Source organism: Drosophila montana, unplaced genomic scaffold (genome assembly GCF_035044405.1).
Source record: "Drosophila montana isolate Dmon_TW-CO22-7 unplaced genomic scaffold, ASM3504440v1 contig_2668_1, whole genome shotgun sequence".
NCBI classification, from domain to species: Eukaryota; Metazoa; Arthropoda; class Insecta; order Diptera; family Drosophilidae; genus Drosophila; species Drosophila montana.
In genome coordinates this window covers 354571-370137 of record NW_026997535.1, presented here as the reverse complement: position 1 = coordinate 370137, position 15567 = coordinate 354571, and the positions used below count along the sequence as shown (strand labels likewise).

General features: G+C 42.8%; 6 protein-coding genes across 7 annotated transcripts in view; 4 read left to right on the top strand and 2 right to left on the bottom strand.

Annotated features, from left to right (window-relative positions):
• Positions 1 to 1427: 1427 nt before the first annotated feature.
• Positions 1428 to 2369, bottom strand: LOC135429511 (uncharacterized). Its single transcript, XM_064683830.1, has 4 exons — positions 2089 to 2369; positions 1819 to 2033; positions 1676 to 1765; positions 1428 to 1619 (listed from the first exon to the last, which is right to left on the bottom strand). Exons 1-4 carry the CDS (start codon positions 2267 to 2269, stop codon positions 1479 to 1481), a joined length of 627 nt encoding a protein of 208 aa, XP_064539900.1. The 5' UTR covers positions 2270 to 2369; the 3' UTR covers positions 1428 to 1478.
• A 385-nt stretch (positions 2370 to 2754) lies between these two features.
• Positions 2755 to 4795, top strand: Dronc (Death regulator Nedd2-like caspase). The gene is made up of 2 exons (XM_064683826.1): positions 2755 to 3661; positions 3718 to 4795. The coding sequence occupies exons 1-2, from the start codon at positions 3206 to 3208 to the stop codon at positions 4591 to 4593; spliced, it is 1332 nt and encodes a 443-aa protein (XP_064539896.1). The 5' UTR covers positions 2755 to 3205; the 3' UTR covers positions 4594 to 4795.
• On the bottom strand, positions 4757 to 5575 carry LOC135429508 (uncharacterized). The gene has a single exon (XM_064683827.1). The coding sequence runs from the start codon at positions 5573 to 5575 to the stop codon at positions 4862 to 4864; it is 714 nt and encodes a 237-aa protein (XP_064539897.1). The 3' UTR covers positions 4757 to 4861.
• A 565-nt stretch (positions 5576 to 6140) lies between these two features.
• On the top strand, positions 6141 to 6569 carry LOC135429510 (small integral membrane protein 13). The gene is made up of 2 exons (XM_064683829.1): positions 6141 to 6346; positions 6427 to 6569. The coding sequence occupies exons 1-2, from the start codon at positions 6268 to 6270 to the stop codon at positions 6567 to 6569; spliced, it is 222 nt and encodes a 73-aa protein (XP_064539899.1). The 5' UTR covers positions 6141 to 6267.
• An 88-nt stretch (positions 6570 to 6657) lies between these two features.
• Positions 6658 to 7394, top strand: vnc (GNAT family N-acetyltransferase vnc). Its single transcript, XM_064683828.1, has one exon. It carries the CDS (start codon positions 6658 to 6660, stop codon positions 7243 to 7245), a length of 588 nt encoding a protein of 195 aa, XP_064539898.1. The 3' UTR covers positions 7246 to 7394.
• A 475-nt stretch (positions 7395 to 7869) lies between these two features.
• The window catches only part of dpr6 (defective proboscis extension response 6), a 92453-nt gene continuing 84755 nt past the window's right edge, over positions 7870 to 15567 (top strand). Inside the window, exon 1 of one of the 2 annotated variants that reach the window (XM_064683941.1) lies at positions 7870 to 8940. The gene's annotated coding sequence lies outside the window, so the exon portion shown is untranslated. The remainder of the gene's footprint in view (positions 8941 to 15567) is intronic. The other variant, XM_064683942.1, reaches the window with a different exon arrangement.

Here is a 15567-nt window from a genome sequence, read left to right as displayed (position 1 = left end):
TATATTATATACATACATTGATTGATCGGCAAACAGATCGTAAAGCACAAAAACTCTTTAAGCTTTAGGAAAAAAAAAACAAAAAAGAATCAACCAAATGCTTTCAACAGCAGCTTAAACAATTATTATTGTTGTAGTAGTTTAGCTTAGAATTGATAAAAACCAAAATATATATATGAATTTATATATAAATATATATGTATGTATACAAGACAACTTTATCTAAACATATTCGTATGATCAGTGCTCTGTGCATTATCCAAGCAGAACAACACGAACGGGACAATCAAAATTCTACTGACGCTCTTACTTTATGTATTGAGTTAAACAATATGACGAATTTACGTTGTTGTTGTTGTTGTTATTGTTATTGTGTTTGTTGATTTGTTGAGTAAACATTAATTGTGTCCACAATTGAATAGGTTTAAATCCAGCAAACAATCAAACTGCATCAAATCTCAGTTGCTTTTTAGTTGTGCGCATATTTTGTGTTCGGTTTAATGTATTTCATTTGGGGTCTAACAACAAAGCATATCGACCTTATTTTCTAGTGTTTAAACGTATAAATATTAGATTAACTTAATTTTAATTAATGTTTATGTAAACAACAAAATAAAAAGGGGAAAACCAAAAGCTCAAACTGGACTGAACATTTAAGAATTATATTATATTGTATTTATTATAAACATAATTTAAAAGAAACCAACAACAAAACCAAACTAAATGTAATATTAAATGGGTATTTATATATGTATGTAAATCTGATTGTATGTTTGTATGACCACTTCAGTTTTTGTATGTGTGACACCTTACAAAAGAAAAACAAAAATGAAAAAAACAAAAAAAAACTAAAAAGAAAAACAAAAAAAGAAAAACCAAAGGCGTATCAAATCAACTCTGTCTCTTGTGATCTATTGTGATGCTATGAGAGTCCAAGTAGCACTCAACTCTTTTTATGCCTATTAACGTTTTAAACAATACTCTACACTTTTCTATACTCTAGACTATGAAATGAAATGATTGGCATAACTCGCTTGGGTGTAGCGAGAAATCTTGATAACAATCATGAACAATAAATGATAAATCAGAGAAAATCTTAAGCCAAATTTAAATACTACTTATATACTCTTTCATATACACTACTTCAAGTAATTGTGTGAAACTAATGAAAATTCGCGAGCCCCTTATTTTAGATTTTAAATGTGCTAACTACTGTTTATACATAGAAATGTACTTAATTATGTATGTAATTTATCTAAAAACAAATAACAAACAAACAATACGTACAATGGACAAGATATACATGATGCAGGCAGTCTATACACCTAAGTAGGATTGAGATTGAGCAACTTTAACAGTTAAAGGATTGTGACAATGTACGCGTACAATTTAACTCGATAAACAATTGAATTTAAATGTTTAATAAATATGTGTGGAAATGAATTCGTTGAATAAGTTTATTTCTATAAACCCTAAATCTATTCATCTAAAAATAATGGATCTAAACTGCATTTGTGTGGCTCCGCTTCATAGTTGTACTCTTGGCGATCAAATAAACTCTGTCCCATGCGTCGCGCCACATTATCCGACTGATCATTGTTGGCTTCATCTATGAGCAGCTGTAAGCGAGGTTTGGTCAGTATGAATCCAACAGGATTACTCTTATTTGTTATACCTCAATTTCACGGGACAGAAACGCTTCGCTGGCCGCGCTTAGTTTCTTTTGTGGTTGCCCAGTTAGCGCGTTCTCCACAAAGCCGTATACCTCTCTAAAACGTATACATAAACATTAATGTTCACTTAATTTCAATTTGCAACTTGCCCCATATTGACGCCACCCAGCTGGGCCGGCTCTGGCTGCGCCTCATTAAGCACTATGGCGTTCACCACGGCTGCTGCTTCGTATTCGCATAGCTTTGACAACTCCGCCGATTTCAGCAGCTGCAACCACTGATTGATGTGGCTGAGGCTGACTGAGTCACATTCCTGATTCACACGTGTCTCTGCATCCTTATAGGCTCGACATATGTAATCTGCGCATAATAATTTGATTATTTAACTTTAAAGAAGCACACTTTGAACGCTTACCAATGACATTCTCTTGATTATTTCGTCGTGCCCATGCGCTTTTCTCCAGATTGGCACGCGTACAGCCATGTTGTTTCAAGTACTCCAGCACAGCGCGCTTGGCATGCTTTGTTACAATGCAATCTGGTTTGTTTTTGCTTGAATCATCTTCATCAGTCTTAATGGGTATATTTGGGTCCATTTTAACAGTTGTAAAAATCTGCTTGTTTGTTGACGAACAGCTGTTGCGCCTGAGAGCTGTCCACTCGTTGAAGTAGCCTTTCCAGCCCTGGTAATAATTTCACAATTGCACTATGCGACAATGAATGTTATTAATTTTCTTGTTGTTTAATAAAATATGAATATGCATGGTTTGTGGATTTTTGGCCGGCTGTTTTAAAAGACAATTTGCTTCTTTTTTCTCCAATATATTTCGTATCTTTTCGAGATTCGGGAGAAAAACAACGCCGGCTCAAAGCCCAACAGATGTATAAATTGTTTGAATTTACCGTTTTTCAATGAAAATGACTTAGAATTATTTTTAAATATAACTCTACAAATGGTCTTGATGAATAAATGAAACATGCATTGTTAATCAACAGAAAATGTGCGCTTGCTCATTCTTTCAGTGTATGATGCCATTTACATTCGTCTATTTTGTTGCTTAGTGTTATTTGCACATATCGAGCAGTGTTAGAATACGAGCGAGAGTGAACGGACGCGCGACGGCACTGCCCTCTGCCACTGCCAGCAGCTAATTAACTCCTTTTGTTTCAAAAGAAATGTTATCATAAAAGCAATAATATTTAGCTAATTTTATAATTATACAACAAAGTGCAATACAAATTTAATAATTTGCTTTTGAAAAAATAAGGATCACACTTGCAATTGCGTCGCTTTAACGTGATCAAAGCGCACACACAAAGGAAAACAACGTCAATCCAGTGACTCAAAGTGACTTAAAAGTGACTCATTGCGACTTCCATTGCCATTTCCACTGCCATTGGCACTATCACTGCCTGTTGCGCAGCATCCGCATTGCGTTCAACGAACAAACGAAACAAAATAGAAATAGAGATTTTTCTACTCATTGTCCCCGACCTCAAGCTGCCATAAAAGGAAGAGATCGTTGCACAGCATGGAGGGAGAGCGAGAGCGAGATCGAGAGGTTGGCATGAAGCAGAAGCATCGCCAGCACATTATGAGAAACATGGACAAGCTAATCAAATACACTAGCTACAAGGATTTAGTGGCGGAAACAGTGCGCAGGGGATTAATCTCGCCGGTGATGCGTCGGAACATTGAGGATCTGAACGAGAAGGGGCACGACATGACCGAGGAGCAGGTGCAGTTGGAGCTGCTTAGAAAGTACTTCATCAAGATCACAAAACGTGGACCCACTGCCTATGCGGAGCTAATGGCTATCCTACGAAGTCTGGGCTACAGCGAGGCTCTGCGTATACTCGAGGAAATGGACCCACAGGGCAGCGAAATCCCATTCCTCTCCTTGAGTCGTATGCATAGCAACAAGTCCGCCGACATTGTGGATACCTGTCTCAGTGACCCACCCGTCGAAAGGCCCAGTGTCAGCAACGTGCGTAAGCTTCTCGTGAACCATTTTCAATTGAAACTGAAATATTTCTTTTGCAGATATCGGCAATCCACAATGATGCAGATGGTCCGCTGGTGCCCTTTGAGGAGCCGGTCCAAGGCAAACAGCGCATTGTGGTCAAGTCAACACGCATTCATACCGACGACATAACTGGCACATATCCAATGAAATCTCAGCACAATCGCGGCGTGCTTCTTATAGTTAACATAATCGATTTCTCGAACCCCGGCTTAAAGCGCAAGGGCGCAGAAGGGGACGGCGACTCGCTCATTGATATCTTTCGACAGATTGGCTTCAAGATATTCTCGTATAAGAATCTGGATCAGAGGCAGTTCTTCAGTACGCTCTCGGCACTCACCAGCTCCCACTTTGTGCGTGATACGGAATGCTTTGTCATGGTGCTAATGACGCACGGCGAGCGCGCCGGGGAAGTGGACAGAGTGCAATTTAGCGATGGCTCCCTGGCCGATGTGAAGGCAATCATCAGTAATTTCCAGTCGGATCTGTGCCCCAATTTGGTCCACAAGCCTAAGGTGCTAATATTTCCATTTTGCCGTGGCGATAATCCCGATCATGGCCAGATTTTGCCAAAAGTGATGAGAATGCGCATACAAACCGACGGCGTTCCCTTTGACAATGTGCCAACATTGTCGGATATTTTGATTTGCTATGCGAGCACTCCAGGCTTCGAGACGCACCGGGATACCGAAGAAGGCAGCTGGTACATTCAGAAGTTCTGCGATACGATGGCCGAGCATGCACACGACAGACCGCTGGAGGATATACTAAAGAAGACGCACTCGATAGTGGGCAATATGCGCACCAAGTATGGCCATTTGCAGACCGGCGTCTTCGAAGGTCTGGGCTTCAATAAGAAGCTTTACTTCAATCCAGGATTCTTTGTCTCCGACTAGCCTAGATTAACGAGCACAAATGAGAGCATTCCCAATCGACTGATTTGCATTTATACATGTCGTCCCTATTTAAATATGTTGACGTTGATATTTCTAGTTGTATTCAATTGTATGTTCGTGTGCTGTCCGCTCCATATCTGCCAGTACGAAATACTCGTATGTATTATTTTTATAAATACAAACTATATTTTGTATAACATAAGTAGATATACTATATATATGTGTTATCTTAATACTAGGGCGCCTTATCAGGCCGTAGCTAGACCGCCTACTCGTCGCATTCATCGACCTCTTCCAAATGCGACAGCTGCAATTTGCCCGCTGCGCGAGTTTGACTGCTGCTTTGTTGTTTTTTGGCTTTTCTGGATGACTTTTGGCCAATTACATACTCGGGCATCACCAGCTTGGAGCCGCGCAGCTGTGGCTTGTCTAATTCAACATCCTCCACCTCATTGCTCTTAAGCTGCTTGAGATTGCGATTTAATTTGCTTGTCTTTTTGAATTCGATCTTGTGGGCTGCGCCTGTTCCTCCGTCATTCATATCCTCGGTGTCATCTGAGTCTCCATCGCGCTGTGAGTCCATTTCCCTTAGAAAAGATAAGGCCGCTGCCGCGTTGGTCTGATCGGATATGTCAACATCGGAGAGTGAATATTTCTTCCACTTGTGCGGGTTGATCTGGTAGTCGGGCGTCTTTCGCGGCTTTAGGCAACGTCCAATGGGCAGCTCTGGCTTCTTGAATATACTCTCCTTGCCTCGCAGGCGGCGCAGCTTCTCATCCTCGACTTCATTGCCCCCCTCAATGCTGCGTCCCTGGCGATAGTTCATCACCTGGCTCCTGTTTTTAGTGTTGTTGGCCCGCTCCAGGGCGCTTACTGTGTACGGCTTCGCTCTGCTTTGGTCTAGGGGCGTGCCCTTCAACTCTTTGCTGGCGTCGTCGAGGCATGCAAAAAGTGCATCACGTTTTGCACTAAATTCTTGCATTTTATTGTTTATTTGTGAATTTTTTGTTATAATTTAAAATAAGAGCTGCCAACTTGTTTGGGGATGCACAGCTGTTTGAGCCGACTGCGAATACGGCATTTTCCAACACTTGTCAATGCCGGTGTGTAGTTAGTGAAGGAAAAGTGTGCGTGCTCCGCGAAAAACAAATAAATTTCTAAGGAATCAAGGTGGATATGTTTATAAATTAACATATAAATGTTTTAGTTATATTTGCTTGTGGGTATGCATTGTAAGAAGCACTACCAAGTGTTTTCCATATAAACTAATAAACCGAACCCAGCCTGAGACTCCATGTGGCTGGGCGAACAGACAGCTTGTGAATCAGGGAAATGGTTGTGTGGTTGATATTATGTTATGAGTTTCGATAGATTAATGAAAGATAACTAAAATGAGCTTCGTCATATGCAAATGTTCATCATTTATGCATACTTTTGTATTTTTGTGGTAATTTCAATGCTTAGTGTGGGCCGACCGATGCACCCCTGCGTGCAGTGTTGTAAATGTTACACTGACAGCTGCGTGACAGCTGTTTTGTATTTGGAAGCGAGTATTTCGTCAAAACGAGGCGGAAACGTGAACAAGTTTAGTTTTTATATACATATATTTGCTGGGGACTAAATGTGCGCAAACTATTTGCATATTTTGGACTGTGATTATTTGTGATATTTAGAATGTCCTTGCAAACGGGTCTGGCATTCATTTTCACAATATTAGCCTCCGTTAGCATTGTAGCTGCCATTATTTTGTTGGGTAAGGCAGCTGGCAGAGAATCGAAATTGGAGCATGCACTGGAACCGACACACGATATAATATATTTAACTATTCCGCAGGCTGGTTTTTGATTTGGAAGGCCTTTCTCTCAAAATTTCGTCTGGTGCGCGAACTTTTGGGCCAAGAGGAGCCGGAGGAGCAGCAGCTTGTCGGTGGGGAGCAAAATCAAAACGCACGAGCACGAAAAGCGCGACGTGACTAAATAACTACAAACGCGCACGCACACACACACACACACACTCACACAATTACATACCCAAACAAACTGTATAAATCGAAGAACCGCCAAGATGAACATACGTTGCGCCAAGCCCGAAGACCTCATGACCATGCAGCACTGCAATCTGCTGTGTCTGCCGGAGAACTATCAGATGAAATACTATTTTTATCACGGCCTGACCTGGCCCCAGCTGAGCTACGTTGCCGAGGATGATAAGGGCGGCATCGTTGGCTATGTGCTGGCGAAAATGGAGGAGCCCGAACCTGGTGAGGAGAGCAAACACGGACACATTACCTCGCTGGCGGTGAAGCGTTCCTATCGTCGGCTCGGCCTGGCCCAGAAGCTGATGAATCAGGCCTCGCAGGCCATGGTCGAGTGCTTCAATGCCCAGTACGTCTCGTTGCACGTACGCAAAAGCAATCGCGCTGCCCTCAATCTTTACACAAACTCGCTCAAGTTCAAGATCATCGAGGTGGAGCCCAAGTACTATGCGGACGGCGAGGATGCCTATGCCATGCGCCGCGATCTGTGCGAATTTGCCGATGACGACAAGCCGAAGATCAAGGAGGGCGGCGACGAGCAGTCCTCCACCGAGAACAAACACACACACAGAGGCGGCGCACACAATCACAGCGGCCACGATGGTCATTGCTGTTAAACGGAAAAACCATGAGATAAAGAGGACAGGAAAACACAATAAAGAAAATGCATGCGGTATGCATTTTTTAGATGCATTTTTGTGCATAGGTTTTGTATTTATGTAATAAAGGCATAAAACGCAATTAAATTTAAAGGAAATGACAAAAAGGCGGATAAACTTTTCTTGCTACATTTATTTAGGTGGTATTCCCCTATATTTGTTTTGGGTTTCTTTGAAAGTTTGCTGCTGGTGCAGCAGAGCGGAAACGTTTCCAAGTGTTGTTGACTTTCGCGCCAAAACTTTTTGGGTGCGCTTCAATTATCTTTTCAAACTTTTACGCAGTTTATTTGTGGGCAACTTAATTTTATGGCTGCAACTGTTCCCAGCTGCCGCCTTCCAGTACCATACAATGCGAAAAGCTTAAAAATATCCCCCTATTTTGGTACATTTCAAGTTAGAGAGGCAACAGCGCCAGCGCAGAGTTGAGCCGCCGCAACAGCTGTTTGGGGCTTGGCACGTGCACTCTTTTGGCGCCAAAGCAAAACAACTGAGAGAATGTCCTTGCGACTGCGAGAGCTGTGCCCACGAAATCACAGCTGTGTTTTGTCAAACGTCAAAGTGATGCTGCTGCTGCTGCCGCTTTGGCTTCGGCTCGCTGAGCTCTACGTAAACGACGTTAGTTCGTGAGGCGCTGGCTGAGCGGTAACGTCACGGTCACGGGTAACGGTTAAACTAAAACAGCTGTAACAATTTCCAACGACAAGCAAAACGTGCTTTGCAAAAATGTATTTAAGGCAATTCATTTTGCGCGAGTATCAAAACAAATTCTAATTTGTCAACACTACGGCTAAACAAAGTTGTTACCCAGTGCTGCAAACTTCTGTGCACATAAACGAGTGTTGACTGTGTGCGTGTCGCGCGTAAAATGTAGAAAGTGAAAGCGAACACTGCGAATCTCCTTTAAAGTTGAACTAAAGTGTATTTAAAGTAAAAAATCATTTGAATCAATAAACCAAAAGCAGGCGCCAAAAAAAGAAATGTTGAATTTATATTACACACGCACAACAGCGAAAAGCGGCGCCCACTTTGCGGCAAATGTGGCAGAGCGAAATGCTGTGTGAAATGTTTATGTGAGAGATGTTGTGAGACAAAAAGGACTCGAAAGCAGCTGTTATTGTTGTTGCCCGAACGGGGTCAAAAGTTCGTGTGTAAGTGAGCCGGACCCCCTCTGTCTGCCTAATTTCGCCGCATCCACTAACTAACAGCACTAATACTTGTTAAAAGCCCTCAAGTGCAGCTGCCTGTGTGCGCCTGTGTGTGTGTGTGTGTGTGTGTGTGTGCGTGTGAGTCAGTAAGTGTGAAAGAGAGGCCAGAGCTAGCTGGCAGAAGACGCTGTCCAGACAAAAGCGTCAGACAAGTGCGCCCAAATAGCCTACGGATACACACATACAGCTAAAACACAGCTGCACATGCAGACACTATAATCGTATGTGTGTGTGTGTGTGTGTGTGAAAGACAAACTAGGCCAATTCGCGAGCGAGACAAAACCATAAAGCAAAGTGCAACAAAAAGTAGCAAACAAAAAAAAAGAATATAACTAAAAACTTCTTCTGCCACATTTGTCAATGACTGAGGCCAACGACTCGCGTGACTTGGAGCATAACAATAACCGACCCCCGCTGGGGCAGCCACCTCTCCTCTGTCTAGCTGAAGGTAAGTCGAAAGCCGCTTCACTTCAAAGCAAACTCCAACAGCGGGTGTAATGACATTTGTCAACCCATATAATGCCAGATGCTGACACCGTCGCGCACTATTCCACAAAGTTATCATCATCATTATCCTTATCATCGTCATTATGGTCTTTGTCACTGTCAACAGGAGTTGCTGCGTCTGTCACGAGCAGCAGCAGCAGCAGCAGCAGCAGCGGCAGTCATCGCATCATTTTTAAGCAAACATTTGCTTGCCACTGCTGCTGCTCTCTGCTCCTGCTGTTTCTTCTTCTTCGCCCTCTCCTTCTTATTTCGAGTGCTTAGTACGTGTTGGCTCAGAGGATGTCAACAACTTTTGCTTGCCAAGCGGAGATTCCTTTGCACTCGCCCGTCACATGTTTGGGCGCTTGTTTGTGTCATGCTGATGAAACTTTCAGGGCGCTGCCAAAGAGAATGGAGGCAGGCGTCGGCCGATGGCCGTCTGTCAAAACTCTTTGGCAAAATGGCCGGCCACGCGGTTTCCGTTTCCGCCGCTCAAATGATTGATGCCCACCGCACGCGCGCCACTAATTAAAGTTATTTAGCTAGTCGCCAGCCTCATTCTCATCCTCATTCTCGTCGTCGTCGGCCTGGCAGTGCAATTTTTCATTCTTCCACTGGATCTCGGTCTCGCTTTGAGTGTTTACGGCTTCGATTCAATTAAACAACTGGGTCAGCTGCGGCCACATTGGCAATGGTCAACAGCCAGCCTCTAGTTCTTGGGCCATTCCGACTGGGCAAAAAATCAACTTGCAGCGTAATTAATTTCCACCATGGGCTATCAGCGACTGCATCCTGCTTAACGGCTAAAAAAAAGAAAACCTTTTGTGTGAAAATTGCATATTTTAACAGCGCGAAGTGGAATTAAATTGTGGAAATGCCAACGGATGAAAATATAATGCATGCTAATGCAGTCGAATGGCATGTTAATTGCACATATAGCTTACCAAATGTGATAAATACGACTAGGTGTATGAAAACGGAAGAAAGCCAAGAGAGAAATTAATTATAGTTAGTGGAAATAGGAATATAAACAAGGATAATACATTACAAACAAACTTGTTAAGGAAAATAAAACTAGAAATGCAAATTGGGATTGGGTAAAGATTGGGATGAAGCCAAAAAGAAAAGAAAACACACATTTTTTAAATTCAATTAACATATTTTAAATGGGAAGAAATGGAAGACTCTCAGGAACAAGAAGGGAATATGGGATGATTAATTGAAGGAAAAGAAGAAAACTGGTTCAAAAAGGGAATATGGAATCAGTAAATGAAGAATAAAGAGTATACCTAGAGAAAACTGATACATAAATGGAATATGAAATGATTAACTGAAGAAGAAGAAAAAAAAGTAAACCCGGAGGAAACTGGTCTTTGTTTAAAACGGAGCTAGCTTTGCAGGACCTGCTGAAAGAACTTTCCTGGTAAAAGAACCTTCGAATTGCTAAACAGTTTCGGGAATTGGTTAATGTGCAAAAGCAAAGTTTTCGCAGCCTATTTTCGAAAAGTCAACCTCTGACATGCCCTCATGTCAGTTTCATCAACCGTGTTGCGCTCTTCGATCGAAATATCCGGCCGAAAGCAACAGACCGAACAAATTGCTGAACCCACACTATTTGTTGGCTTTGTCCAAGGACGTGTATTTATGAATTTGGACTTTTCGCTTGTTTCGCTTGTCGTTTCTTGCTTGTGGCTGAAAAACATGAAATGTCCATTAAACAAGCACTTTTTTTCCTTACTGTATCTGTGGGTTGTTTATGTGGCGATTAGTTCCGGAGGGTGGTCGAACGGGCGTGTCAGCGTTAAAGGAAAATGCTTATTCATTTAAAAAAAAAAAAAAGGGAGTGCTGCAGGGGAGCAGCTGAGGTATTCGCTAAGTTTAGCAACATAATTTTGCAGCAATGAATTGGACTTTGCGTCTAATATTTATCTGCCATCGATTTAAATGTCAGGCGGAATTTGTCCTGCGGGAGTCAAGTGTGAAAACTTTGCGACAAAGAACTTTCTGGCACCCAAAAAAGAAAACACACTCACACACACACAGCTAAAGTTGATCAATGAAATTAAAAAGATTTATGATTTTGAGTTGTGCAAGTTTCAAATGAATAAATCCCCACACACACACACATACGCACACACACACAGATACAGTCAAGGCGCCGACGCTTGGGGAGTTGAAGTTTTCAAGTGTCATCTGTCCCCTGATCCTGCCCGTTCCCCCCTCAATTACTTTGAATTGCAGCCATTTGGGTTAATGCGCGTACCCAGGTTCACACTCTGGACAGCTCATTGAATTTTTGCCAATAAAAAGGGCAAGCGACAACAAAAAAATGCAAATAAAAATAAAAACTTATAATAATCAGCAAACAAAAGCGCGTTACATTCCATTAAAATCGAAAGAGGTTCGGGTTCAATTTTTCGGGTTGCGCAAAAGTCAAGTGAAATACAAATTATGTTAATTTAAAGTGAAGGTTAAAAAAAAAATGTCCAAAAAGTTTAAACGCATTCAATGCACACGAGGCGAACAAAAGGCGTTCTGGGCTCAATAAAAGCCGCACTTTCCAGCTTCAGTTAGCCGAATTTTCAAGTAGTCTGGACAGCTACAACCGCAACCCAACACCCTACTCCTACACCCTCCCAATCTCAGCAACCTTAGTGGACCCGCTTCCGGCTGCTTTTGCGGCTGTGACTTACGGTTTGTTTGAACAATGCCCCGTCGGGTTCAAGTGGCCAACTCCAGAATGAAAAGGGAAAATGGGCCACAGTAACAATAGGCCAAACGGGCTATGCTCCTCCCGCTTCGTTCCTGCTCCATGCTTTGGCACAGTTAAGGCTTGGGCACGCTAATTTTTGATGCAGCCGGCCACGCCCACAAATAACAAGAGGAATTTGTTTGCATTTGTCTTTTAGAGAAATTAAATATGTTCCGCGTTCAAGGGTTAGAGAACTGCTGCAGCCAGATGTTTCTTTAATAGACCTTCACACCAGCACCCACTCAGACACTCACACAAGCACACACACACACACACACACACGCACAGCAAGACGAAAGTGTGACAAAAAAAGGGGCGTAAAAAATAAACAAGTCGCTTGTCGGTTGCCGAGCCCTTTGCTTATCGTTGCCGTTAAAGTTACCGTTAGCCCGGAAAACACTGTGAGAAATCAGTGCTGAGAACGCACTTGAGTCCTTTCATTTGCCTGGATATCAAGTCTGTGACATCAATCATGGTTTGGTCGTTCATGGTGCGAACCTCGCCTGCAGGTTGGTTCTCTTGATGGAATTTGACAATGAACTTCAGATCGAAGACCTTAGTTGATCGAGATACAAGATACCTTTGACATTAGTGATTGCTTCTCCCAAGCTAAAAATAGTATATAAGAGTCATAATAATATCAACCCTGAACCTAGGCAACTCATACATTTCTCATAGTGTAGACATCCTACGCTTTAGGCGTTGCATATGGTGGGGCATCACACGACCCGCATATCGGCCGGCTGCCGTTTGCCTTTTGGCAGTGCCCTACAACAACAACAACAACAACAAAAACACAGTCAGCAACAACATAAAGCGCGCCTTGGCAAATTTAAACAACGTAAATGGAAATGGCGTTGAAGGGAATAAAAAAATGTCACGCATACGCCGTGTCGAACCTTTTTCATTTTTTTCTATATATTTTCCTTTTGCCAGTTCGTTGCCTCAACGTGCTGCAGAGCGGCACCAAATGGTGGCAAAGCAATATCTGGCTTCAAGCTTGGCATTTGCCGCTGCTGCAAAACTATTTGCGGGCTCTGCGGCTGGCGCTGTCAAAGGCAATCGGCGCCAGGCAGCCAAATCAAATGCCCAATTTGCGATATTGCGCATACGCCGCGTGTGTTGCGTATGGAAAGAAAAAGTCAAGGCAGCGACAGTGAGAAAGACGGAGTGGGAGAGGGAGAGGGTAACGAATGGAAATGTTAGGCAAGCTTTTTTTCGTTTCCGTTTTTATAAAGTAATGCCGTTTAACTCTATCGACGGGGACAGCAATTCGTTTGACTATGCCTCAATTTGCTGTCTATTTGTCGGGCAAACATTGCGCGGCCACATGCCACGCCCACAGGCAGGTCAACAATTTCAATTAGGCGACGTCTAAAAATGTGCCAAAACATTAGCGCGCGTTGCAGCAGTTAATTAAAATTTTTTTTTTCATTTTGGTTTTATGGTTTTAGAGCAATGTTTTTTTTTGCTAATGCAAATTCCTCATGTGGATTATTAGTTTATACACAGGTGTGTGTGTGTATGTGGGCGGGTGTGTGTGTGTGTGTGTAAGTGTGTGTGTGCGTATTACAACCAGTATCAAGCACTGTCAATGCGGCTTAGGGGCTGGCCACCATATTCTACCGACTATTGAAGGCTATTTAATTATGGTTAAATATTGGCCAAAATGCATCAACCCAATGCGTGTGTGTTTCTCCCTCTCTCTCTCTCTCTCTCTCTGTGTGTGTGTGGATTTGTTGTGCTGCCAAAATATTTTCATTAATTAAAAGAAGGCGCTGCACCCGAAGCGGCAAGCCACACGGACCAAAGTCAAATGTCAACAAGACCGCAATTTTATTTATATTTAAATATAATATATATATAACTTGTGTGTGGTTGCGTGTGTATGTATGTATGTATATTATTCTTTTATTATGTATTTCTATTTCACTTTTGCGCTTTTGTGTGCTCTTGCTTTATGCTAATGTCGCCTGGTGGGACTCTGGCGACTGGTGCCATAAAATGTGCTAATACACAGGAAAAGTGGAGGCGCATTTGTAACTTTGCATTTAAAAAAGCATTATGTTAAAATCTGCCTACGGTCATAGTCAGCAGGGAGGAGCATCAGGAGCGGGCGTGTCGGGGCGTGAGGGTGGTAGTGGGAGGGGGGGGGGGGTAGGGGGTGACTGAGGACCATAGACGCCACGATGCGCAATTAGATTTCCGCTAAAGCGGATTTCGTGATATCGCGTGACTTGGCGGCGCACAATTCACAGCCAGGCAGCGGCAGCTTTGGATTATGTTTAAAAATCAGAGCGCAAAATTGTACAAAATGACAACGACAGGAGCAGAGGCTGGGAGCAGGAGCAGGAGCAGGACCTGCAACTGTAGCGGAGCAGGCCACATCCAGAAAGCTGGTAGTGAAAAGCGTCAGGGAAGCGTAAAATGAAAACAAGTTGCTGGGCGCGCATGTAGGGCGACGTGGCTAAAACCAGAATGGCAACAACAATTACAGCAACAGCGACAATAGGAAATGACGACATGAATAACAACAACAGCGACGGCAACAAAAACTGGAGAGCTAGAAACCAGCTGGCGAATGGGGGCGGGTGGGGGCAGCCGGAGTAGCAGACCCGCATCGAATGATAACAGGCGCGAATATCTAGCATATTAAAAAAGTCAAGCTGGGTGCAAATGCTCGAGGAGCCTCGTGCGCATCTCGTTGAGGCAACAACTGTGTGTGCCACAAGCTTTGTCTTAGTGCCAGCGGCTGGCGGCCTGGGGCAGGTGGCGGAGGCAAGCCGATAGCATCGACAAGGGTCCCGCCTACAGTTGAGTCAGGCCGAGCAACACTTTGCCTGACAATGCAAAATAAAAGCAAACAAAACAAATGCCGTGAAACTGTCGAAGTAGGCGCACAATGAGCGTGAATTAATGGCCAGATTTGAGATGAATCTCAGAATAAGTAGACTACCGCCCATCCCACAATTGACAGCGACAACAACAACAACAACAACAACAAGAACAATAACAATGACAACAACTTGGACATGTACATGGACATAATGGCCCTTGAGGCTGTTAATCGTGCCCGTGCTGTCTATAAATGGGTCAAGCGACTCTTTCTCTGCTTGTAGTATGAATAAAGTATGCCTAATCTTGTTTATTTTTTGCTGATCAATCTGTGTTGTGCAGCGTAGAGCGCGGCAGAGGCAAGTTGATTTAATTATCCAAATGGACTTAATTATTTATTTATCTATCAGAAAACAAACTTAATCTCGATATCTACACAAATACGTATGCGTGCAGCTACCCGCTGTTATCCTATACAGACATTGGTAAAAATTTCCCACCCCCATAACTCGGTCAAATCTCATCCGATTTTCACAAGGTTTGGCTCTTTTCTCATGGTTTGGCTTCTAGATCAATCTGGCATCAAAATATGGCAACATTATTTTTGGTCCAAATTCATATACATATAATTGGTACCCTCAAATATAGACACAAGGTCATAATTTCCCACCCTCATAACTCGGTCAAATCTCAACCGATTTTCACAAGATTTGGCTCTTTTCTCATGACTTGGCCTCTAGATCAATCTGGCATCAAAATATGGCAACATTATTTTTTGGCCAAAATTCATGTATAAATGGTACCCTCAAATACCCTATATAGACTTAGGTCGAAATTTCCCACCCCCATAACTTGGTCAAATCTCATCCGATTTTCAAAAGGTTTAGTTCCTTGTTCATGGTTTGGCCTCTAGATCAATCTGGCATCAAAATATGACAACATTATTTTTGGTCCAAGTTCATGTATAAATGGTACCCTCCGATATCCTATATAGACAGAGGT

Bases quoted from the DNA above. Each gene is read 5' to 3' on its own strand.
- LOC135429508 (XM_064683827.1), bottom strand. From the start codon at position 5,575: ATGCAAGAATTTAGTGCAAAACGTGATGCACTTTTTGCATGCCTCGAC.
- vnc (XM_064683828.1), top strand. From the start codon at position 6,658: ATGAACATACGTTGCGCCAAGCCCGAAGACCTCATGACCATGCAGCAC.
- LOC135429510 (XM_064683829.1), top strand. From the start codon at position 6,268: ATGTCCTTGCAAACGGGTCTGGCATTCATTTTCACAATATTAGCCTCC. The intron at 6,347-6,426 runs GTAAGGCAGCTG...ACTATTCCGCAG, and splicing joins AGCTGCCATTATTTTGTTGG to GCTGGTTTTTGATTTGGAAG.
- Dronc (XM_064683826.1), top strand. From the start codon at position 3,206: ATGGAGGGAGAGCGAGAGCGAGATCGAGAGGTTGGCATGAAGCAGAAG. The intron at 3,662-3,717 runs GTGCGTAAGCTT...TTTCTTTTGCAG, and splicing joins AAAGGCCCAGTGTCAGCAAC to ATATCGGCAATCCACAATGA.
- LOC135429511 (XM_064683830.1), bottom strand. From the start codon at position 2,269: ATGGACCCAAATATACCCATTAAGACTGATGAAGATGATTCAAGCAAA. The intron at 2,034-2,088 runs GTAAGCGTTCAA...TATTATGCGCAG, and splicing joins TAATCAAGAGAATGTCATTG to ATTACATATGTCGAGCCTAT. The intron at 1,620-1,675 runs GTATAACAAATA...CCTCGCTTACAG, and splicing joins TTCTGTCCCGTGAAATTGAG to CTGCTCATAGATGAAGCCAA.